At 47.8% G+C, this 25,694-nt stretch overlaps 1 protein-coding gene across 1 annotated transcript in view; it reads right to left on the bottom strand.

Moving 5' to 3' along the window:
- The window catches only part of DNAJC6 (DnaJ heat shock protein family (Hsp40) member C6), a 36,735-nt gene extending 15,190 nt beyond the window's left edge, over window positions 1-21,545 (bottom strand). Inside the window, exons 1-5 of the mRNA XM_062004294.1 lie at window positions 21,335-21,545; window positions 7,174-7,324; window positions 6,227-6,276; window positions 5,966-6,114; window positions 2,180-2,302 (exon numbers count right to left, since the gene is read on the bottom strand). Coding sequence (XP_061860278.1) covers window positions 2,180-2,302; window positions 5,966-6,114; window positions 6,227-6,276; window positions 7,174-7,324; window positions 21,335-21,545 — 684 coding nt within the window. The remainder of the gene's footprint in view (window positions 1-2,179; window positions 2,303-5,965; window positions 6,115-6,226; window positions 6,277-7,173; window positions 7,325-21,334) is intronic.
- Between the last annotated feature and the right edge of the window lie 4,149 nt (window positions 21,546-25,694).

Genomic DNA, 25,694 nt, shown 5'->3' with positions numbered 1-25,694 from the left:
CTTTAAGCTGATAATGAAGGGAAATGTGTTTGCTGAGTCAGAGCAACACAAAAAAAGGCAAGAAATACAGAAGGAGCAGGAGAAAGATCAAAGTATCCCCAGTGCCCCAAGTCCCTGCTATGCCCAGGGACACGTGAGCAGATGAGCCACATAGGCTACACCCCTGCTCTGGCAAGCCAAACAATAAGAAAAAGCCCTTCCACCAGGTTTCATGCAAATCCCAGCGTGATGCCTGCTTGGCTTTGGATGCACACTCATGGGGCAGTGATGGGTATGAGAACCTGCTGAGGACTACCAGAGCATCATGCCACCCAGCTCATCTCCCACTTGTCAAGAGATGCCAGAAGTCAGGGCTCATTAAGAGGGAAGAAGTGGGAAGCTTGCTGCCCCATCAGGCAGGCAGTCACTGTCAAAGTCTGAAACACAAATTAAAAGTCATACAGGCTCCTTGCAATTCCTTATTTCAGGCACCTTTGAGGCATTCCAGCCACACTGTAGGACTTGCCATACCAGGGCTGAATATATGAGCACACGCTCCAGGTTCCATCCCTGAGGTTCATATAAACTGAGTGGACTTTTGCAGGCTTCTTAGTGTTGAAAAGCACATCCTTGTCCTTTAAAGCATTACCCTGATATTCTTTGCTCAGAGGACAGGAAGAGAATTGGATTCTCAAGCTAGATTTCCAGGACTGGAGGCATCACATGCATCTTCATCTGTTGGGATGGAATTTATATGCCATAGCTGCTGGCTGGGCTATGCAAGGCAGAAATGCCAGTCACACATAACATCTATGCAGTTTGGGATCAGTCGTTTCCTCTGTTCCTTCCAGTTTATGCTGATCAGGGCTGACAGCCTCCCAGATTGAATTTGGGCTCCAGGAGCAAACCAGAACTCTCCTTTTGGGCATTACTGTCAATACTAAAGGGTGTATGGGGTGAATGACAAGTCAGTCAGATAGAACTACGCTGCTCTCATACATCCCATCTACACGTTGCCCTGGTACTCAGTAACCCGCAGGGGAGATTTAGGGCACCACCTCAGCTGTAGTGCACAAAGAGGAGCAGAAGGCAACTGGGCTTCTTTGGCCAGGTCTGACAAGTAGTGGCCATAAGAGACTTTAACAACCTCAGCTTCATAGTTCAACAGAATTCTCAACTCTGTGTTTTCTCCCCAGCTTCCATCAGTAACCTTCAGTCTTAGAGGCTGCATTTTGCCCTGAGACTATCATAGCATCACAGAATGGTGGGGTTGGAAGGGACCTTTAGAGATCATCCAGTCCAACCCCCCTGCAGAAGCAGGGTCACCTAGATCAGGTCACACAGGAACGTGTCCAGGTGGGGCTTGAAGCCCTCCAAGGAAGGAGCCTCCACAACCCCTCTGGGCAGCCTGTGCCAGGGCTCTCTCACTGAAACACTGAAACAGTTTCTTCTTATATTTAAATGGAACTGTTTGTGTTCCAGCTTCATCCCATCACTCCTTGTCCTGTTACTATCTACTATAGAAAAGAGGGATGTCCCAACCTCCTGACACCCACCCTTTAGATATTTATAAATGTTAATAAGATCCCCCCTCAGTCTCCTCTTCTCCAGACTAAACAGCCCCAGGTCCCGCAGCCTTTCCTCATATGAAAGATGTTCCAGTCCCCTGATCATCTTGGTGTCCCTGCACTGGCCTCTCTCCAGCACTTCCCTGTCCCTCTTGAGCTGAGGAGCCCAGAACTGGACACAGGACTCCAGATGAGGCCTCACTAGGGCAGAGTAGAGGGGAGCAGAACCTCCCTTGACCTGCTGCCCACACTCTTCTTGATGCCCCCAGGCTGCCATTGGCCACCTTGCCCACGAGGGCACATTGCTGGCTCATGGTTAGTTTATTATCAACCAGCACTCCCAGGTCTCTCTCTGCAGAGCTGCTCTTACTACTTACCATAAAACCTTTCCAACCTTCTTGCTCTAGGAGTTCACTGTTCGAATGATTATGACTTCCCTTGCTTTGCATTCCTGCTTCTTGTTCAGTGCCAGCTCAGCTCCCCAGCTGCACATGGAAGATGAGGTCCCTTTCCATGAGGGTTTTATTACAGTTCTTTTTCTTTTAGACATTGTCACCAACCCTGTACACAGGGTCCAGACTCACAACATGACTTACAGGTCTAAAAATGTGGATCCTTTCTGGGTTACTTACCATGCAGTGGATGACACAGACGTTTTTGGGGTTCTGCTGTAGCCAGTTGTGCATGTTCTTACAGACAGCATAGAGGTTGTGCAGACTGGGTGCCTGTCGTACTGGCCAGCTACATTCAGACACCTACAGGAACCACACGATGAACAACAGGCAGTTTCAGAGCAGCATTAAGCAAGGCATGCCAATACAAATGCTTCCTACCAAGAAACATGCTTCTCTTTCACAGCCTAGAGTTATGTGCTTGGAGCCTAGTCCATCTCTTCTCATGCATAACTCTGCTTGGGGACTTTCATGATGAGTTATGAGGAGACAAAGAAAGAGTTCAACAACATGATACCGATGCATTGTCACTGACTAGGCATTCCTAAACATGTACACTCAGATCATCTTGAGCAGCCTTTCACAACACTCCAGGCTGGCAGCAGTGCATTGATTTCTGCTGTGCCTAAAGCCTTTGTACAACTTGTCCCTAAAAACCACGGCTCTGGCTTTCAAAGGATACCGAGCATCTGTTGTTCTCAGTCGTCACGTGTCCTAAGACTTTTCAAGCCCTGTTTGACAGCTATTGGGACAGCTGAAAGGGAAACTTCTGTTAAACAAAAAACTGTACATACTCAGATATGATTTCTTTTTGAAGATGTGAGCCAGAAAAAAAATGAATGACTTCTTAGAGCTGAAAACCCACAGATCCTAGAGCATGTTTAGTTGCTGTTCGTCAGTGTAGTCGTTCTGAGTCATAATACACATCAAACACCCTTCTACAGACATCTCTGTTTCATCTGGCTTTAATTGAAATATGATTAAAAAATAAGAAGAAATTTAAAGGAGGAACATCACAAGGTTTGTCCTCAGGCAAAGGACTGGTTCTCTCTCTCAGCTGATGTTTGGATCCTGCTTAATGAGAAGCGGAGGCAGGAAGGAGATGCTTTGCCCAGATGTTGTTAAACAGCCATATGATTTCCACACCTGACCTTTTCCCCTCTCGGAGGAAGGAAGTGCCCCAGGTTTCATAAAACTTATATTTATCATTCTCTCTTACATATACCTGCACAACATCTTATGGCAGAGCCAGGAATCCTGAGTGAAAGCAGAGAAGTACTGAGCTTTGCATGGTAGAAGCTATCCAACGAGTCAGACCAAGCTCAAGCTTTGGAAGGTAGTCAATGACCGGTCCCTATTGCCCCTCTCTATGGCATCACACTCATCCCTCATCTTCTCCTGCCTCAAGAGCTGCAGTTGATTGCAGTTCTTCTGTTGTATACACTTGATTTTCCCTTGCCTATTCCTTTTCTGTGCATTTTCAGGAAGGGCCAAGGGGGCACAAAACACCCAAAGGTTCACTGCACAGCAAAGCCCCAACGCAGGGACAGCTTTGTGTTCCCCAGACCTGACAGGGCACACACTGCTGCACTTACAGACCATTGGGAAACCTGCAATACAATCACAAGTATCTATTCAAGACTTAAACAGAGCCAGAATGCTGATGCCAGAAATATTATCAACTATTTTATAGTATGACACAGATTATTTTCTATCAAGCAAAAGGCTTCTCCTCTCAACCCCAAATACTTCTGCAGCAGGCTTCCAGAGGCACACCATCCACTTGCAATTAGATCACTACAACCCAATTCAGATTCCAAGTGGCTGTTAGAACTAATATGACCAGTGATCCATTCACTGACAGGTCTTCTGAAGAGACCTCATGACAATAGACTGTCAAGCATCTGGAAAAGCCATTATCACATACCATGTAAATAATACACATCTCTTAACAGTCTGCAATTATCTGGTTGCTCTGCCTGTAATTAAACAGTCGCCTGCTGATTTGCAATTGGGAAATCAAACACACACTATGTAACACTTATCTCAAACATAACCTCACCAACCACTCAGGAAGGCCAACCTTGCAGAAAAGTAACAGCACTCCTACTACAGCTTTGGAAATAAGCAGCCAGTGCTTGTTTTGGCAACAGCCAAGAATGTGACCCATCAGGGACTCTCAAGTTTGGTTTTGTTTAAAGTTGTCTTTGAGTTAGATGTTTCCAAACTGCTCACACTTCCCTGAGCAGCCCTCTCCTGCTGGGGAGGTGAGGCAAGGAGGAGAACAAAGCACAACCAGGTTTGAGCAGAAGGTTTTAGTGTTCATAGTCTCCTCTTCTCCTCAACAGACTGGGCACCTGGAGCTTTGTGTCCTGAACTGCTGTATCAGGGCAGGAAAATGACCCAGCAAGACATAAACATCTCCTTCCCATGCCACTGCACAGCAAGGGAGCTTAGGAAAAAAAATAAGCAAAGCTTTCAAGAAGATAGGAATTTGAAACTCACTCCAAAGAACAAGTGTGCATCTCAAAACCTCAGCTCATTTGGCCTCCTCAGCCAGACTCACCCCCTTGACACCCATTAGTGTTTTTTCCCCAATGTCTATGAAGTCCAACCTCATATTTGCAACTGTGTCCTGTTTTGTCTGATCTCATGTATTGTGTTGTGCACAATTCCTTCTCCTGAAAAATACCTGGCACTGGTATTTCCCAGCCCATAACCTGAGAAGCATAATCTTTTATTAAAAGCTGAGTCATTTTCTTCCTGTGTGTGTCAAAGCACCAGCTTACAAGGCACCTAATCAAGAGGAACGTATAAAGTCATGTGTTGAGCTGCTGAGTAGAGTAGAGATAAAGTAGACAGAGTAGGAGATAAAGCACAGGGGAAGGAGGAGTTATGTCCAGGTCAAGGAGTTGTGTCCAGGTCCACAAATGGATGTTTAGTGCTGAGCTTTCAACAGTAGACCCATCATTCCCCTCTCACCAACTGCAACAGCGATGCACCACAACTGAAGATGCAGAGCCCTTGGTATATTTGGATTAGTCTTGCCCATTCATCTGTTTATATTTGAAGTCATGGCTGGTTACTGATTGCCACTGAGAAACGTGCTTCAAGTGTGAGAGATTTCTGGTGATCAGAGCAGTTGCTGAAGACAGATTCAGCTATGCTTCAAATTATAACGAAATGAGGACTTCTACCTCAAATCAAAGTGAAGTGAGGCTTATGCTGCATGAGATTTGCTTACTCTGACCAAGGGTTAAGCCTTGCAACCTTTTGTTGTTGTTGAAGAAAATCAAAATCCTCCCTGTCCTGTGGGAGAGGGAGAGAACAGGAGGTTTGCTGGAAGATCAGCTCTCATCTTGCACCCCAACAGAAGTATTTCATAGAGATTTCCTCTAAAAGCCATTCATGACCCAGAGCCTTGCCATGCCCCTGTATGCTCTTCTGGTTTTAGAGAGGAAAATGGGCAGAGTGAGGAGGTGAGGTCTTTTAAAGTCACGTGTTAGTGGAAGAGCCAAAATGCCCCTTTCATTCAGTTTCCAGTCCTGTGCTTTGCCTCCTAAAGGCTCCTGCCTGACTAAAGTGCAACTGAAGGATTATTCCACATGAAAATAACCTGCCTGCTTTTGTTGGCAATTTCTTTCTCCTTATTTCCCTGCAGCAGCTTCTACCAGCTCTGCAGGAGCCAAGAGCAGCACAGCCTCAACTTAGTGCAATGCCACCTAGCCTCACATGCCCCTAAGACAAGCATCATGCACGCCCTGAGTTTCCTAGTGATGATTAGAATTCCTGTGGTCTCCCTAAAACCCAGGATCAACCAGAGCAGCTTCGAAACACCTGTCATTTCTTTCCCATCCTCTTACATTCTGCCATGCTCAGGATACACAGAGACAGGCCCCAGTGCCCTTTTGGCCTCAGTTAGAAGGCTCAGCCCTTGCTCTTGTCACCCTCTCAGGGGACACTCACCCGGTTGTGGAACTTGGCACTGCGATAGTACTTGGGTGACAAGTTGAAGACGGTGTAGTGGTCGGGATGTCTGGAGTCCAGAAACGTCCTCACATCTTCAATGTGGTTCCTGAACCCCAACTCAACGCCTTCAGCCGGGAAAGACATCACTAGAGAAGGAAGAAGCAGCCAGGCTGAGTGTGCACCATCACACACACCCCTCCTTGGACTTGTCAACCCTGGGATACCAGGAGTTTGCCTTGTCCAGCAAGCAGTACTTACCTATGATTCTTGAGGTAATGTATGAAATATCTAGCTCTCCCTTGGTGTAACTGAAAGAGGACAAAGTAGGAGACAGACATTATGCACATGTTGGCAGAAGACAGCCCAGGACAGGAGCCAGGAGAAGAGTGTTTGCCCACAACAATCTGCTTTTGACACAAGGAAAGAGTTATCTCAAAACTGCTTCTTTGTACTTGATCATTATGCCTTAAGAGGAAAGGACTAATAGCTTCCTGCAGACAGTGACCCAGCCCTCCCTTCCACATATGCAATTAACTGGATGCAGAAGCTTGCAAAAAAAGGTCCCTTTTCCCTTTTGTCATTAATTTTCAGTGCCAGCTTTCAGGAGAAATCTCCAGCAGTTTGCCACTTTGCAGATCCTGTCTCACAGCCTCTGAGCTCCTGCCTGCATGAAGGAATTAATTTACCATAGCCCCATCTCTCTCAGAGGCAGGTGGAGCATCAAGCACTGGGTGCAACACCAGCAGAGGAAACCAAAGCAAAGTCACTTCAGCTCTTCTTTCTACTCAAAAGATGCCTTACAGCAAAGGGAACAGTTACCTCAGCAAGAAGAGCTTCCTTGAACAGCAAAGGGAAGGTATACAATACAAGTCAATATTTTAGTGGTGGCTGAATAGGACCCCACAGGATTCAACAGAGGAATCAGAGAGCAAGTGTTTCACTTCCACTGGGGAGGGTCTTTTCCACATGTCAGGATGCTGACGCTCACTTACTACGAATATTAGATGGTTTTGCTTTGGTTTATCTGGTTCCTTGAGGCCAAACACCAATTATAAGACAGAATCACAGAAGTCACTTGTGACTTCCACCTCCTCCCTTCCTTAGGGGAGCTGGAAGATGTGCTGTGCTGGTTAAGATGACAGCTCAGACTGGCACTTGGCAGATAGTGATTTTACCTGTGTTGGGCAACTTCAGCTGTACTGTACCTGGCAACAGACTGCATGACCTTTGAAGATGTATCTTTCAGGGTATCCTTCAGGTTATCCTTCAAATTGCTGAAGAGTCTCCCTGCTCCTCCTTTCACCATATCTAGCAAGCCTCCCCCATAGCTGGGCTCCATGTCTGGTGATGAGGCACCTTCAAGGACAACAAAACCAAAGCCAACATCACTTGTTTGGAACAAATCCACAGAGTTGAGAAACTCACTGCTCTGCTCAGACCAAACACAATCACATGCCCTGCTGCATGTCAAGGGGAAGAGTAGTTTTAAAGTCATGTTTTCCCAGAGATGAGAGAGCAGAGGTTTTTGACAGCTGGGCTCAGAAGCCATCATTGACTCACAGCCTTGTGTGCAAGTTTGACTGCTCAGGTTCAGTACAGTACAGACAACCGCCATACAAACTCCCTCATCTCTCAACCCAACACAAAGCAAGACCAGCTCTTCAGCATGCAGCTAATCTGCTGATCATAACCAAGACCAGATCAACAACCAGCTCCACAGGGGTAAAGAGTAAGGCACCTGTACATGTCACAGCTCTTCAGCCTAACTGTCACAGCTGCCAGTTCGACTGCTTGTGAAGGTTGCCTTATGACTATCTATTTCTATGGATACAGAAGTCATCAGAATGACTTTAAGTCACTTAAGAGTCTGGTGAAGTTTGGGGTTTGGTGAGAAAACAAGGAAATTCAAGAGTTGAGCTTCCCCTGCTGAGAACCTTTCTGGCTATTTGTATGTTTGCAGCCTTAGTACAGGACTGAGCAGATTGCTAAGGCTAAAGCAGAGCAGCGTGACCTCCTTGGTAAGCTTTTCCTTCACAGCTTGGAATGGCATGAAGCTGCAAAGTCACTGAGAGACTCACACAGACCATTCAAGGTGTTATTTTGAGGGACTGTGCTAATGCCTTCCACCCCAGGTGTTTGGATTCTGACATTGTAATTGAATAACTGTTGGATGTAGACTTGAGTAAATGTGAGTTTGCTTCACTGCAGAATTGAGTTGTTAGACACAAACGTAGCAAAATGATGTTTTAACTGATCATTAGCTACAAATTAAGCTACTCAACTAACTCAAGACCTCAACTACTTTGATCTTAGCAAACTTTAACTATGTTAGTTATGCACTGGCTACCTCACCATGTTAGATTAGCCAGAAGACCTAGATCCTCTAGAGCAGCAAATTAAGCAACAAGCAACCTATGTAGATGCATTCCATGCTCTCAAGTAGCCTCATGATTGAGATGGCATCTGCTAAAGAGCTGCCTTTCCCAGGGCACCCAGAAAGGCTGAGGAGGTTTATGCTGCTGTAAAGCCACGGGACAGCTGCTTTGCAGAAAGAACACACTGCTCATTATTCATCACTCTGACACCCAGCAATGGGAAAGATTTATCATGGCTAAGACAGGCTGGTGGCATTGCCAGTGTTTGTTATATATGTGATACAAAGAGACTTTGCAGCTATCATTTCTCTGGCTCTATTGCATGTCCATGAGTGGTGTTAGATCCATGCCACTGAAATACTGCTCATGTAACCATCATGACCAGAGGGAATATTCCAGAGGCATTCAGACTATTAAGAAACATGAAAAAAACCCCTCATCTAAAAAATCTCCTGATTTACTCTGTAGACTACCAAACCCATTTAGATGGCATTTACTCTTTCAAACATGGGGTGAGCTATCAATAAATAAAATATAGCTCTTAACTGGAGCCTCTATTAAGAAATGTGAAGCTATTTATTCCCCTGTGCACAGAGGATGCTTAATGCACTCTCACGTGGTCATGATCCACATGCACATGACCTATGTGCTAGACTGGTAAAATTAGAGGCCATCTCTTCTCTCCTCTGCACCCTGCCAGCTTCAGAACAGAAGATGCCTTCTCAAGGCACAGGAATATTTCTTTTGCCAAACCACTTCCAAGTGTCTACTTCAAGCATGATTAAGAAAAAAAGGCAAGAAAGAAAGAAATCCAAGTAGCTCATTGGCTTCCAAGTATGAAATCAGTGTTTGATCTTCCTTCAAAAACTTGGCTTTCATATCACTGTGTGCTAGGAGAGCTGGGGTGGAAGGAGGAGGGAATGTTCAAAAGGTCCTTTCAGTCCTGTTGGTCAACTTTTAAAAGAGAGCAAGGCAGAAAGTGGGAATGTGGAACAGGAGAAGGGAGGCAAAGAGATCAGAGGACCAACAGCACTGGACAATTTTTCATGGTTGGAAAGGTTTTAGGAGAACAACAGAAAGGATTCAAGAGTGTGGAAAGCCTAGAATCTCTAGAAATCAACCCTAAGGGTGGAGGGGAGGAAAAGAAACAGGCAGAGAAGGAGAAAAATCACTATATTTCTACAAGGGGCAGCAGCAATTAATTCAAGTTTACTATGTATGCTGAAACAGAGAGACAGAAAGGATGGCTAATGAGCAAATGCAAGCTGCTGCTGCTTAACCAAGAGCAACAAACTAGTACTTAAGATTTAACATGAGGCAGGAATTACTTAGCTACTGTGAAGCTGCTGAGGAGACTTGCAATGTAGCAGCCCTTGGTACTATACCAGGTGCAGTAATTTGCTGGGCTATCTTAGGCACTGGATGAGAGCAGCATCCTCAGCAGTGACAAGGACACTCTTTCTCAGTTGCTGGGAATGATACAGTCTCCACAGGCTGCTCACAGAAGAACAACATCAATACAAAGGCTCCTCTGCTAGGCAAGGTCTCCTACAGAGCATAGAGATGCCTAAGAGAGCAGAAAGGGTTAATGCATTAGCACACAAACCTGACAATATATACAGAAACCCACTAGAAGAGCCAAAAAAATTTGATTAAGAGGAAGAAAAAAAGCAGCTTGTGATGCAGTTTTTGCTGAATAAAACATTCCTGTGCTAAATCCTTCTTGTAGAGACCTTCAGAGCCACTGCAGACCTCACCAAAGCACAGCTGTGCTGCCCTGGCCACGGGCAACAGCTGATGGAATGAGGCACCAGGACAGGGAGGGTTGAACCCCACATCCCACAACGTCTCCTGTGGCAATCAGCCACCTCCCCACTGCCATTGCATGTCCCTGAACGTGCTCAGAGGCAGCTGCCCTCAGTTTGCTTTCCTTGAACAGGCAAGTCCCCAGAAGACAGCAGTTGTGTGTTCCCTCAAGCCCACTCACTGGGCAACCTGCAGAGGACTGTGACCTGTTCTGTGGTGGAAGGAGGATGGAGGGGACAGGTTGAGTGTGAAGGATGAGCCTGTGGCTGGTCCCTCAGAGCCTGGCAGGAGGCAGGGTCAGGTTTCCCCGTGCAGATAAGGTGAATCACCATTAGCTTGCTCAGGGTATTGAGTCGGTGGTGTAATGGCATTTACCTGCTCAGAAAGACCTTTGTGCCAGAGTTGGCTGGCAAATCCAGAAGACAGAAACAGTTCACTCCCTTAACACAGAGGCCAAAGGCACATCTTGTACTCCAATGAAATGCCTGAGGCATACAACACCCTTTCCATTCCCTCTGTCCCACCATGGACCGCATCCCGCACCCACATTTGTTGGTGCTGCAGCCAAAGACAAAATTAACACTCACAGACCACACACAAGCTCCAAAAGCATCTTCTGCTACAGCAGAAGCAGGAGCTCACAAGCTCATCTGTATAGAAACAGTTTGCTGCTGGTGTGCAGCGCTGGAGCCTGCCACACAGCTCAGCTCCCAGCACCTTAGCACAGAGCAGTTCAGCTAACATTGACCATGGGCTGCAGTTGCTGTCTAGAAGTCTCATTGTGGAGAATTAGTCTCTATGTGTATGAGATGCATCCTGCTCTGTACAGCAAGGACTCTTTATTAACCCAGTTATTGGATATTCCCTGAAAGGCTTCGTGTGCCCCAGAGACACGCTCCTGACCTGTATTTGTAGCACAGCTTGCAGAGGGATCACTTGCTCACAGCAGCCTTTTCATTTCCTAATAAAAGAACTTTCAGGTGGTGTTTGTAATGCTGCATGTGCCCTGCAAAACCTGCTCAAGGTACACAGGAGGGCTCTTCTTGAACAGCTCTGTGAGGTGATGGCAACGATCACCTCCTCACTGAAATGCTTCAAGTCAATGGAGCGATGTGGAAAAGAGACAACTTCATTCCATTCCATTGACAGGGTAAAGTCTGTATTTCCTCTGGCTGAAGCTAATTGCTCTGAGCTGAGACTATTCTGCCTTCAGAATACACCCCCAGCTGCCACCCAATACAGCCACAACCTGCTGCACCTCCTTACAAAACTGAAATAGGTCGTTTGGCAACATTCCTATGACAGCCCTTTCTCAGCAGCAGCCAAAGGGTGGGATTGCTCCAGACAGGTTACAGCTGAAGGAGCCTCTGCTACCAGCACCAGCCCCTGTGGTACAGCATGGGAGCTGGAGAGCATAGAATCTTAATTAAAGCACCTAAGCTCTCTCCTTGCTTTCTCCTTCCACAGAGTATGGGGAGAAGGATGTGCAGTGCAGGAGGAGAACTTGTCCCAAGGCAGAGAGACTGCAGAGACAGCACAGCAATAGCACATCACTATGGATGTGTCCCACTGCAGCAGCTGCATGGCTTCAGAGGAGAGAGCTGTGATCCCCAGGGAAGTTCAGAAGGATGCACTCCTGCACAGGAAGGGCTGAGCATGGCTCCTCTCCAGCTCTCCCATCATGACCTACTCACAGGCACTACACCAGAGCAATGTGAAGTGCTTCAGCAGGACAACTCTTGGGGGTCAGGAGCTTAAGGAGAGAACAATACTCATTGAAAGTGAAAGGAGATTCTCTGTCATCTTCCTTCCCTTAGTAGGGCAAAATTATCAAAGTGTATATATTAGCCAAACTAGGAAAAGCATCTTCTGTGCATGGACAGAGAAAGAACTGCACTTATACCCAGAAGGGAAATGTCTCCATGCTCCCCTACCCCCACAAAGGACCATGTTGCCTCAGCTCCTCTTGCTGCAGTCCCACAGGCAGTGCTTGTGCCTAGTGCCAGAAGCAAAGACACTTAAACCTGCTCTGTTTCAAAAGCTGGAGTTTAGGGACAGATTAGAACAGGCTGCCCAGAGGGGTTGTGGAGGCTCCTTCCTTGGAGGTCTTCAAGACCCTCCTGGACATGTTCCTATGCGACCTGATCTAGGTGACCCTGCTCCTGCAGTGAGTTGGACTGGATGATCTCTAAAGGTCCCTTCCAACCCCTACCATGCTATGATTCTATGAACAAAGCAGGTGTGAAGGGGGCACCAGCCACCACCACTTGCAGCCAGAGGATTCACAGGACCATGGAAGAGCCAGTAGCAGAGGGTATCACACTACCAACACCCGATGGAGATCCTCATGGCTTAAAACCCACAACGTGGGGGCTTTCCACGCAACATCTGCACTTCATGGCTCTCCTCTGCCTTGGGGGAGGTCCCTGAGCCCTCCCCAGCAACCCACAGACCCTACCAACCACAGGGTATGAATTCAGCCTCTCCAGAGAACGAAGAGGGAAATGAGCCAACATTTAAAAGGCATTCAGGACTCTGTCAGTCTGCATATTTATGCTGATAAAGCAATACCAGCTGGGGAGCAGGGAGGTGAAAGTTGTCTGGAAATTGAAGATCAGGCAGCAAAGTACTGCATTTCACAGGTTACTTAGCAAGGGTAAACAGACCTTTTTTCTCCTGTAAAGGCAGACAAAAAGCAGACATGAAACCATAGGAAAGGAAGCAGGTTTACCTCAGTCTGCCCAGACTAGATGTAAAAGTAACTCCAGTGTCAAACCGTGGGATAATTTCGCTTGGAGAGCTGCTGCCTGTGGTTTCTTTAGAGATGGAGCAAAGAAAGTGCTAAACCTTCCACACTCCTCACCATCATTCTCCTCTAGAAAAGCATCAAAGCCTTCATCTCCCACCCTCCCAAAACAAGGGGTTGCTTTGGGAGTATCAAGTGCTCCTCTGTATTCTCTTTCTACAGTACTGTGGGAGCCTGACACTACGATGAGAAACAAAACTCACTGAGTACCTGTCCCAAATTCCCCACTTCTGGGAGTTTTCAGCTGCTTGCCATAGCCTTATCCCTCCCCACTAATTATTTGGGGTAGGATGGGGTTTTTTTGCTTGTCTTTACCCACCCCCCCCCAAACTATTACCAGGGCATGGCATGAAAGAGGGGCAAGGGCTGTAGTGGAGGCTGCCCTATGCCTTGGCAAAAAAGAGCCCTTTTAAAGGTCCCCGAACTGAAAGAAGTTGAGCTGCTGTTGTTGTGGCTTCAGCAACAAAGCCTGGATTGTCTTTAAGGAACACTCAGCAAAAAATGATGCCATTTGTGCTTCTGCCTCCCCCCAGCAGCCACAGCTCACGTTCCTCCCACAGGCAGCTCTCCCAGCAAAGCCTGCGTGATGCAGGACGTGTTTGCACACCAGCATTAAGGGATCCCACAGCCAGGCTGTGATGGACACATCTTTGCATTGAGAGGCTTCACCTTGGTGTTTTCCACAGCATGTGAAGGGGAGGAGGAGTAGCTCTGGTGCAGGCAGCCCTGCCACAACATTAGAGCATCCTCACACATATATGAGGAGTATATGTGAGGAAAAAAAGGGGCAGCCAGCCAAAGTGACCCAGGCAGAGTCCCCACAGCCCCAGGTGCCCTCAGCAGCCCCAGCTCCTGCCATTGCCCACACTGACTCTGTTTTCCATGCTCAGCACTTGGCTTTCCAGGGGACTGCAAATCAATTTGCAGACATAACTGGAAGAAACTCCCATTTGGAGGGGGAGGGTGGCAGGAATTTCTAAGTGGAAACCTCTGGGCAGGTGGCTCCTCTGCATCCAGTAATAATCAATAGCATTTAGATCAGTGCTTCATTTGTGCTACATTTTCAAGAGCACAGTCTCAGCAGCCTGAAGCCCAATTCCTCCCTAACCATTCCTTCCAGCAGATCTCTCCTACAGACACTTGAGTGTTATCACATTTAAGCAAAGGCTAAAATATCTACGCTATTACATGCACTTACATCCCCTCTTAGATCAGATGCAGCACAAGTGTCATAATTACATCAGCTTTTTAACAGGCATTTGGGTGGAGGTTTGCAAAGGGGTTGAGTAGAAACCAGTAGCAACAGAGGCAGCTACAACAGCAACAAAGGGGCATTTGCAAGAAAGGAGAGAACTACCTGCAGAAAATACTTGGCAAGCCCCTCAGACTCACACAGACCCTGAAGAATGACCTTTTTTAGCCCTTTTTTTTGCTACTAGTCTCATCTGTCCCCTTCTCCACCACTGTCCCAGATTCCTGGTAGAGTTAAGATTCCCTACATGGATATATTAAAGTGTTACTCTGTAAAAATAAACAGCAAAACATGTGCAGAGTAGGACTGCAGGACAAGAGCAGCAGAAGAGGCTCCTACTGTTTGATAATGCCATCACTGAGACACCCCACACCCAGGTGTCCCTCCTCCTGAGCAGAGGGGAAGGCTGCTTTAGCAAGTGTCATCCCTAAGAGGTTAAAGCCCATGGAAACAACTTCAGCATGGCCAAGGGGAAGGTTAAGATCAGGCTGTAAAGATGTTTGGACTCTCTAAGGGCACAGAGAAGCAGAGGGAGATGCACCACAAGCTGAGGAGCCTAATGTACAAGAAGGGAGCATCAGATCACTACTGGCATGAGGTTATAAACCAGCAGTATCCCTCATCCCCAAACCCACACAGTTTGGCTCTTTTGCAATAAGCATAGTAATGCTGAGACTGCCAAGACAAAACCCAGTGGTTCTTGAGCAGGAGAGGGAAGTTGAATTCCCCAGAGAGAGAAAACTCTCCCAGAACACAGCCAGCTCCAACACAGGGGGAAAAAATAGGACATTTCTTTCCTAAGCAAGCAATGAGCATGACACAGAGGCAGCAGAACAACCTGCAACTGTCTAAGCAATACTAGGTGAAGGTGGGAGAGGATGGGCTACAGGAGGGAAGCACAGAGTTCCCAGCTTTCAGGAAGCAAGGACAGGCAGCTGCCACAGCCACTGCTCCCCAGTCCATGCCCCTTCCATCCTAAGGAGCAGCTCAGTGTGTGGAGGGTTTGGCACAGACACGTCTTGTGGTGACATCCTGAGCACTGAGACATCCTGAATCATTTATTCAAGTGATAAAGTAGTTTGGAGGGATTTGTTGCTTGGAGGTGTTTTTGGTTGTTTCATTGGGGGTTGTTTTATGGCAACATTCCAACTATTAGCTGGCACTGCACCTATGCAGACCTTTTGCTTGGAATAGATACAGATAGAAACTACCTCAGGACCCATTTCTACCTGCCCCAGAACTTCTTGGCAGCTTTACCTCTAACAACAGAAATGTCACCCCATATTGTTCTGCCCTTCTCACTCCCAAAAAGCTATGAGCATCCTTTTCAGATGAAGTTAGGCTGGGAAAGTAAAGCCATGACAAGCTTCCAAGGGGCTTGTATAGGACAGACACTGGAAGGCAGGCGAGGAGGTGGGAAGGACTGGGAAGTTCCTAAGGCAGATGCTTTGAATAGGAAGAGGTTTGTGTTCACACCTCCAGGAATCTCTGGCACTGGGATGTTCCTGTGTGTTTCTGCTGCTGTTGGGCAAGGCATATCCAGGCAGCATTGCATCCCTCCTCAAGTCCTGCTCCTGCCACAGGAAAAGCTGCATTCCCCCTCCCAGAAGACACCCCAGTCCCTTTCTGTGTGTGGGCTGAGGCTCTGACCTCCCTTGGGAAGCACTCAGAGCTGCTGGCAGCACGTCACACGCTGTAGGGTATAGAGCTCAAGGCTCAAGAACTTCTTTTTGTGCCTTCCTATGACAAAATGCTAGAACTAATATTGTATGAGCCCAAGGCTTTTGATTTGAAGGTTCATTTGAGACTGCCTAGAAGTAAACTTCATGGAAATTGGAAGGAGGAACACATTTCTCCTTTCGCTTGGGAAATAGTAACTAGAGGAACGCTGCTTGCACCGTCACCTAAGCAATACACAAAGATTTCCACAAAGAGGGGGGTTTGTGTCCGATTTTAGAAGAGTGGTGGTGTTGAGGGGTGTGGTGGGGAGGGGATTTGTTTCCAGCTTTGTTGTATTTGGGATATATTTTCCCCCACGAAGCTCGTACCGCAGCAAACAAAACGCACGTGAGGCCGGAACACCGAGCCACGAGCACAAACCATGAAACTGCTCTTTAGAGTCCACACCCTCTCTGCTTCTCCTCCCTGTCAAAACAACAAAGAAAAGCACTACTGCCAACACCAAAGCATTCAAGTGTCCCAAAAACACCAACCAAACAAAGGACTTATTAAACCAAACGTCCCCGGCTGAAAAGGCAGCTTGAAGAGAACACAAGACAACATTGTCAGCGACGGGTCTTGTCCCTGTGCCAGTGACATGGAGACGTCTCTCTTCTGACTCAGTGGAAAGGAATCACCAGAGTACAAGAGATTATGTTTGCAAGTGTGAAACAGCTCAAGAAACCTCAACACTGGTAATTCACACGAAAGGCGTTACTGTTGCCGTTACTCTACCTGAGGAAGCACAAGCAAGCCTATCCCCTGAGGGTTTAAAAGCTGTTCTGGAGATTATCTAGTTCATAAACACCACAGAAAAGCACAGGAAAAAAAGAGTCTTTTTCCTTTGGTAGCATGTATCTTTGCTGTCACTTTTACATCTTGCCTCCTAGAAGCTCTCCTTTCAATGCTCCCCAGCTGCTAAGAAAGCGTTATTGAATGCCATAGCAAAAACCCAAATGAGTTGCTGCTTCGCTGCCTGCTCCTCATCTTGTGAGCACTTTCAAAGACTTTCAAGCAAAGAGACCAAAGGAGACCACACAGGTGCTCTTGTTGGAGTTTGCTTTTTGAACTCACAATGTCTCGTGTCCTGCCAGCTTCAGCTCAAGTCTCCCCTCACCTCCCTTCCCTTCCATCCTCAAGCTTCCAGCCCGAGCCCAGCTCTCTCTCTGGGGGAGCTGGCAGGAATGTAGAGTTCCCCTTAGAGTTATGTGCTGTGATCATATGGCATCTAGCACATTCCACAGGAGTTCTTTAAAGCATCCCATCAGGAGTTAAGGGCACATGCTACAGTTGCACAGAGCTTTAATGCCCATTCAAGGCACAGCAGAGCCTGAACATAAGCCTGTACAAACAGACCACACTGCAAGAGGTAAACCTGAGACTTTAAAGCACACACTGACCAATATTTCATTCTGACTGGTTCAAGCCTGGCAAAGTTTAAAGCAGTCAAAAACAAAGGTCATCACAGAAGCATCATCAGATACCAGCAGCAACTGATAGGGCCACTCTCTCTGAAATAAAGTTTCTGCTCTTGGCTCCCTTGAGCCCAGATTAGACAGAAATCAGAGTTCCCTCACTGCAGGTGTTTCCAGATCTCTGTAAATATAAATCTCCATTTCTCATCCAGACACAATGTGCTAATAAAGGTAGATTCAACTCTTCAGTGTCACCCCAGTCATTTACTGGACGATGGGGCTGGGCTGGATGATCTCTAGAGGTCCCTTCCGACCCCTGCCAGTCTGTGACTGGGTGAAACCCAAGCCTCACAGGGAGGCACTCGACATCACTGGGACAGGAGGTTCCATTTATGCTGCCAGGCACCCCAAGCTATACCTCGAGCAACCTCAATTGTTGCTACTTCAGTTAAACAGCTCACGTTGCTGCTTCTCTGCATGCCATGGGTGATGCTGGCAAAGGAATCTGTAATGATCTGAAGCAGGAAGCATTTACCAGCCCCAGAGACTTAGAAAATCTTATTTTCCCAGCCTCAGGCACTGGCCACAGCCTGGCCAGACCCGGCACCCCCAGCACACAGGCCTGGGAGAGTCAGAGAGCCCCTTGGGACTCTCTACACACCAGCCTGCCTTTGCAGCTGATCCTGCCTTCCAAGAGCAAACCCCTCCCACATACCCCATGCTCTCTGCTCCTGGCTTTTTAGGGTTTGACACTGAGCCACATCAGACCCAAAAAAATGATCAAGCTGATAATCATTGAGTAGTCAGAAGCCATGGCAAAGCTGTAACTAGTGATCATTGTCATTGCAGGGAGCTGCTGATGAGATGGCAAGCCCACATGAAGAGATGATACTTTAAGATCTGATACTTTGAATTAGTTTGGGGTTGGGTTTTTTTCAAACAAGGCTGGGAATACCCATCAGGGGCCCCTTTCTCAGCTCATGTGAGTTAGTGTTGTTGCAGCAATACAGCCACACTAGCTAAAATAAGGGCAAAATGGCCCAGAATTGCCAGCACTTGGCCTCGAGCACAAATCCTCACCTGTCTAACCTCTATAATTGCTTATTATTAAACCAGACACACATCTCCCAGAGAGCAAAGGCCATTTCTCTATGCCCAGAGAGCACTGCCCTGGTGCAGATGAAACGTAATACATGAGGAGAGATGAGAAGAGGAAGGTTTGATTCTCCAGCTGTTTCACTTCATCAGAGATGCTGTTTATCTGCAAGCAGAGGCGTTGGGCTCCAGCGCAGCCATCATCCTGCCAGGCAGCCAGACCCACTGACCCAAGCTGCCTGGTGACACAGGGCTGGACCTCAGGGCTGTTGCACTCCTCCACTGCAAACAGCCATCTTGATAACTCAGGCAGCAGCTGTTCTGCCACTCCTGAAACCATTCTTTAAAGTGAGATTCAAAAACAAAAGGGAAAAACTGAAACACGATGGAGGTCAGGAGTGTGGGAAGCACATAGCGAGCTCTGGTTTGGCTAAGGCACCTCAGGAGCTTCACCTGACACCTAATTACATAGAAGAGAGGCTCCTGTGCCCCACCAAAACCCAGCATCACATCTCCCTTATGCTGCAACACATCACCAATTCATCTCACCCTTCTCCTGCCCAAGGAACTCGTGTTTCTTTTCCCCACTGAAATATGCTCTACCACTGCCCACCTTGGGAATTTAGACTGTGGCACCATTAGTGGGAAGAGCCTCAACTATTGACAATATTAAGACGGTCTCTATTTGGAAACACAAACCACAGAAGGTGGGGGGTGGTTTTTCCCTTGTTCCTATTCATTCAGAACCCCAGCCACCTTGCTTTGCTGTCTTTCTCTTACACCGATCCCTAATCTCCACCCCCCAATCCATCTTCACACTGCATTAAAGACAAATCACATCCCACAATTCGTGAGCAGCTTCAATTACCAAATCCCTAGAAATCTCAAGCACACCTGAGGGCTGGATGTGGTTCTTAAAGCTTTGCTAATTTCACACCTGGCAAAGAAAAGTGCCTTTGCAATGGGCTGATAAAAATTGGGCATTTATCAGCAAAAAGCGTTCAAATGAACAAGGTAGATACAAGAATGGACTTCAGCATCACATTCAATCTAGCTGGTGTGGAATTTCATGCCCAAGATTTAGGAACACCCACCAAAAAGCCCTTATTAAACAAGTAAGCTATTAAAAACCAAAGCCCCATATAAACTCAATGCATATTAAGGCCTGAGGTGTGTTGCTGCTCAAGTGTCAGGTGTGTTGTCATTTACAGAGCCCACACAATTTAGGCAGTAGCAAAGTGAACTAAAGGAGGCAAACTCTGGGTAACACAGATTTCTTAACCATTAGCTTCCAAATCCCAGAGACAGCCCTTGAGCAAGCCCCTGTGTTTAAGAAGAGAACATCCTAGAAACTGACAGGGAGCAGGAATGCAATCAATGCTCTGGCATGTGCTGAATTGTTGAAATGGCTGAACGCTGCACAAAACCTGTAAATACAGGTATTAGCTAGCTATCCCTGAGCACTTTTTTTCTTCTTGCTTGGCAGGGAGCAGACTGGCTTGAAGAAACCAAACACGACAGCAACACTCAAATAATACAGAGCTGACAGACAAAAGCTACCACTTGCCACGAGCTGCAGCACGCTCCCACATCTGGCTGGAGGCAAACGCCACCTTCCACAACTGCTCATGCTTTTGCTTCTTCAAGTCCTCAGAAACTCACTCAGCTAATTGCTTTAATGACAGATATTAAACTGAGTGCAATACCTCAGCACCTTGGCAGATGCCAACGTTAAGAATCCAAATAACTGTAACACAGCAGCCTGCTGTGAGTGGGAATCTGCCGACACACACCTTGGTTACAAGCAACTGCAGCAGAGATTTCACAAGTAGCAAATTCAAATGTATTTTCTGAAGCCCAGGAGCAAAACACAACCAAAAGTTTAAAAAAACCCCAAAGTCAACCTCTAAAAGAACTCTTGAAAGAGAGAGAGAAAGGAGAAAGAGAAAAAACATGACTCTTACTGCATCAGAGAAACTGTGTGGGGGGGGAAATCATGGCAAGACTCTCCCCACCCAAGTCCAGGCACAGTTTTTTTTTCCCCTGGAGAAGAGGTTACCATGCTAAAACAAAGGTATTGTATTTTAAGCACTTGCTGTCTGGGGCTCACTCCTTTCTCTCCTAGAACAGCACAGGTATTGCTGGAAGATGCCCCCGTTACAATGGATGGGCATCAAATTTGGTTCCCCTCAAGCAAACAGAGTATTTCCCTGGACAAGTTTCATCTTTAGAAATTGTCAGCAAAGGCTGTGGATGTCCATGGTGGTGGGCACATCTAACCAACCAGAACCAGAGCTACTTCATTTTGAAAGATGGCTTCAAAGCCTTCAGACCAGTGCTGGTTATCCAAGCAAATTTGAACCTGTCATTTAGAGGTGAAGAGCTCCCTATCCCATTACCAGTCATAAGGACCATCTGGTCCCCTACTCTCTGATTAAAAACAAGCAAAAAAATGGTGCATGCAGTGCATCATCTACCAGAATGAATCCAACTCAGTTTGATGAGTGGATTTTTTGGGGGGTGTGTGGGGGGGAAACTAAAGACAATCCTGGGAAATAAGTCAGCTGGGGGAAGGTCCCCAAAAGCTCCATCCATTTTAGCTTCAGAACAACCTTCGGGATGTGAAAGCAGAGGCCAACCCTGAGGACTTATTAGCCGCTGGTTACTGCAGCACTCGCCCAGCCTCGCTGGATTTCCTTCATCCCACCCCGCGCTTGGACAAAGGGCCGCTATTGTCCCCGGCTATAACGTCTCCCCATCCCCACACCAACGACAACAACTCCACCATTGCGCGGTAGACCTCTCACACACACAGAGACACACACACAACCTCCCCCCACATCCCCCGCGGCGGAGGAAGAGGAGGAGAAGGAGGAAGAGGAGGAGGCGCGCCCCTACCTGAGCTGTCCATGGTGCTGCCGGGCTGCGGCTGCTGCTGCTGCTGGTGCCGCGCCGGGCTCCGGCCGCCCGGCCCCGTCCCCGCCGCCGCCGCCGCGCCGGCCCCGCGCTCGGCCGCTGCTCCGCCGCCGTCAGCGCCGCTGTCCACCAGCTGCAACGATTCATAGCCGTCACCGCCCGGCTTTTTCCGGTAGCTCCCGAGCAGGCTCATGGGCGAGCCGGGCGGAGAGCCTCCTCTGGCGCCGCGGGTAGGGCTGAGGGGGGGCAAGGCGAGCGCTCCGGCCGCCCCGAGGGGAGGGGAAGGGCGGGACGGGACGGGGCGGCCGCCCCGCGCACACGCGTCCCCCCCCGCACGTCTCCCGCCCCCTCCCGCCCCTGCGGGGCCCGGAAGCGGCGGTGGAGGCCGCAGCCCGGGCCGGGCGTGTGGCTGCGGAGCCCCGGGAGCAGCAGCTGCGGGGTAACGCGGCCGCGCAGCGGGGCGGGCACGGCGCTGTGGCACCAGAGGCTTTCCTCCGCGTCTGCTGCGAGCCGTCCCTTAGCAAAAAGTGCCGCATCTACACCGTTTCCACCTCCTGGGCTGATTTCGCGCGTCTCTCTTGCCAAAAGAGGTTCTGCTGCAGGTGCAGTGAAGAGGTGCTCGAAATAGCCATCGGCGTGAAGACCTTTGCGTGGCGCCAGTGGAAGGTGCGTTCCTTGGGAACAGGCCAAGGTCGGCGAGTCGTGGCAAGCCACGGCCAGTTCTGCAGTCTGGAGGAGGGGGGATGGCTCAGCAGCTCTGCACTCAGCCTCCAAAATACCTAAGGAGCATCTCTGGTTGAGTGTAACACCGTGTCTTGTCTGTGGGCGAGCAATCAGAGGGTGAGGGGTGGTCCTGAACCCACAACACCCTACCCCAGCAGGTGACACCCCAGCAGGTGACACGGGATGCATCAGCATCCCAAGCCCCTGCTTGGGTGACTGCTGGCTTGAAACTGGTGGCACCCAGCTGAAGAAGCACTACCACCAACTGAGAAGGCATTTTTGTAGTCAGCCAACCTATTTTTAGCTGTTCACATGGAAAGAGCCTTTACATCAACACAAAGCACATCCTTGAGCCACGTCTCAACATCTTTTGCAGCCACAGCAAATAGGTCATTGTTTCATTTTAACGTGGAACTGAGGGATGCTCCAAAGGAGTCACCACTACAAAACTCTTCTAAATAGATTTCTTTTTAATCTATGGGGGGGAAAAAAGAGAAAGGCACAAAGGAACTGTAGCATCCAGACACAAGTATGCCTTTACTCTCTTCCAGAAAGCACATAAAGGACTCTGCTTAGAAAAACAGTGTGGGTTTGCTTCTAAAGCAGTGACATCAACAAGCACTTTGTAGCAGTAACTTGAGCTATTGCCATTACTTTGCTTAAACTTTCCTGCTTAAAGCTCCAGGGCAGTGGGCATCTGGTACAGCCATACCTGTTTATATAACTCGGGCAGTTTTACACTACAGCACAGACAAAGCACATCTGTGACCCAGAATTGTCTCAGAAAAGCCAGGCCAACTCAAATGAACTAAGCTGGCATAAACACTTCACAGTTAGCAGTGGTAACAGCTTGGGCTTGAGTTTAGAATTGCCTATTTTCTACCCCCTCGTTACTGGGCTCTTAATACTTTGGTCATGGATCTTATTAGGGATCACACCTTTGAGTCTCTCCTAGTCAATGTAGGATACAACAGTCCCTGTGCTTTAGGATAAAAATGGGAACTTCACGGTCAAGGTGAATTTTCACTTGCTTGCTCCTATCACAGCCCAAACCCAAACCCCAGGCTCTCAGGTGAAGGGGGCACGTTAAGGCTATGTAACCTTTCCATGGGAACTCCAGCACCGGGAGAGGGAACAAGCTTGAGATCCTGGCACAACACTCCACAGAACCTGTCCATCCTCTGTATTTGGCTGTTGCCTCTGCTTTCTAGCCTGTCCTGCTGCCTTGATCCATCAACTCAAGCAGCTCAGCTTAGGCAAAGCTTCATCTCCTAAATCCAGAAGTCATCTCTCACTAGTGAGCAGCAAGGGAAAATCCTATTGTCCTATTGTGCATTAGGCAGCACAGGGAAAGTCCTGTTGAAAAGGTTGTCGTGGGGGGGAAAAAAGGGCATAAGCAAGAGAGGTTCTCTCCAGCAGGAATTCCAGCTTGCCCTCTGCCAAGTTCCATAGCAGGTCATGAGTAGCATCCTTGATACTGCCCACTGGAGCCACACAGCACGTCTCTGGCTAAACTTTTCCTCCCCAGTGTTTATGCCACTGTCACAGCTGCAGAGTACAGTCAGAAAAGAAAATGACCTTCTCCCTGTTAAACCCATTATGAATTCATTTGTTTCCACCGTTGTCCCAGAGCTGGGGGATCATAGCTTGCTCTCACTCCAAGGAGTCCCAAAGGGGAATCACCACCATAGCCTGAAGCTGCAGCCTGGAGAAAGAGGGCTCTGCAAAGCACCAGGACAGGCACTGAGCAGGGACACAGCAGCCTCTCCTGGGCATCTTGGGGTAGAGGAAGAAACAGACTTCAGATTCCCATCTCTGCTTGTAACTACTCTTACTACAAACACAAAGAGATGAGGTTAGAGAAGGATGTTGTGTGGCATTTGGTTGGAACTGTGCTTATCCAGGTATTTTCCAACCCTATGGGAAGTTAAGCTGAAGAGAATTTATAAAGTAGTATTCTCCTCTCTTTCAATTCTCCCTTTAAGTTGGGCTCATGAAGGGGCACCTCACTTTTGGAAGCCTACATGGTAAGGAATGCCACACACAAAAGCAAAAATCATGTTCAGTTACACATGGCTTCCTTCTTTACTCATTTCTGAAAGAGCTAGGGAATCAGGCACTTGGAGAAGTTCATGAAAACCCTTGCAGTTCTGTGGTGTCATTAACTGCTGCTCAGTAGAATACAGCTGTATTCTGTTTGGATGCTGGGGCTGGCAAGTGCCATTAAAGCTGTGGGAAGGGCATGCTAAGGAGGATTGTATGTTGCTCAAGGCTCAAGAGACACAAACTCACTGACCTTGGAAAGGTCAATTGATTTGCCAGCCTCTAATACCCTGTTTTATTCTGTCTGGGCTGGAGCCTCTCCTGGGTAAAGTCTCTTCACAGCTGTAATCAAGCACCAACTGTACTGAGGTGCAATTTCATTTTTGCCACCTCTTCTCCAACTGGAGGAACAGTTAAGGTGAAATATTATGCTCTTAATTCTTCATGAGCTCATTCAAACCGTGGAGTGTTGCAAAAATTACAAACACAGCTTGAAAATTAAACTACTATCTGGAGCAATACCATTAAAACCCAATACACTCATCATTTTTTTTCCCCCCCAAAGTGACTCCACTACGAACAATGAACTCTCTCTGCACAAAGTGTTTCTGCAAGAAGTCCAAATCCAAGTGTAGGCACACAGGTAAGTACAGGGGAAGCACCAGCTATGCTGCAGGACATGAACTGCTGTCACTGCCTGAGAAAAAATAAAGGCATTAGAAAAAATAAGACCTGCTCAAGCAGCTTTCATATTCCACAAGTGGATCTCATGTCTCCATTTTCACACTGCTGCAGGATGCCTGCAGCCCAAGCTTCCCTCTTGCCTGACTCCTCAATGCTTACACACACCCTGCACCTTGCAGAAGGGCCCTGGGTCATCAAAATACACTCTAGAGAATTAACATTTTTGCCTCCTCCCTCTTCAAAGCACTCAAATCCTAACCACATAACCTTACCTCACAGACTGCTGGATTTAGGCTGCCTTCAACCCCTCTGGTAATGAATACTCCATAAAATAGGCTTTCAAAGAAAAACCAGCACAAGCTCCTTAATTCTGCTCACCTGCCTTGAAAACTTAGCAGGAGCACCCATGGCATCAGCCATGGTGATGTTCTAGAGAGGCCTTTAGCAGTTATTAAGGGTGGGAACCCTCCTGCCAGCAGAAGGAGTCTTCTTTGATTCAATACCTACATAACCTGAAGCACTTTGACAAACTCCTGACAGTCTTGAAAATAGAACAGATACCAACCTTTTGTGTTGGTTTAGCAGCCAGATCTCCAGCACAGCCATTGCCACACACATGAGGCATCAAGGCACTGCTTGGTATTTTGACACTTAGTCTGGTTAATTATCAAAGTCTTGGTGTAGCACAGGTATTTTTCATGCCCTAAAAACTAACTGGGCATAGAACTGGCAGCATTGACAGCCGTGTCTCTCTCAGTATCACATTTACCCCCAGAAGACCTCTACCCTGTTAAAAGTCCAGGCCAAAGCTGAGCCCTAGCCTTTCTCCAGCCTCCATGCTCACAATCCTACTCAGACCAGCTCAGCCCCACCAGGCAAGGAGCAGCAGGTT

Source organism: Colius striatus, chromosome 10 (genome assembly GCF_028858725.1).
Source record: "Colius striatus isolate bColStr4 chromosome 10, bColStr4.1.hap1, whole genome shotgun sequence".
NCBI classification, from domain to species: domain Eukaryota; kingdom Metazoa; phylum Chordata; class Aves; order Coliiformes; family Coliidae; genus Colius; species Colius striatus.
The sequence above is the reverse complement of the archived record's forward strand: the minus strand, read 5'-3'. Positions and strand labels throughout refer to the sequence as shown.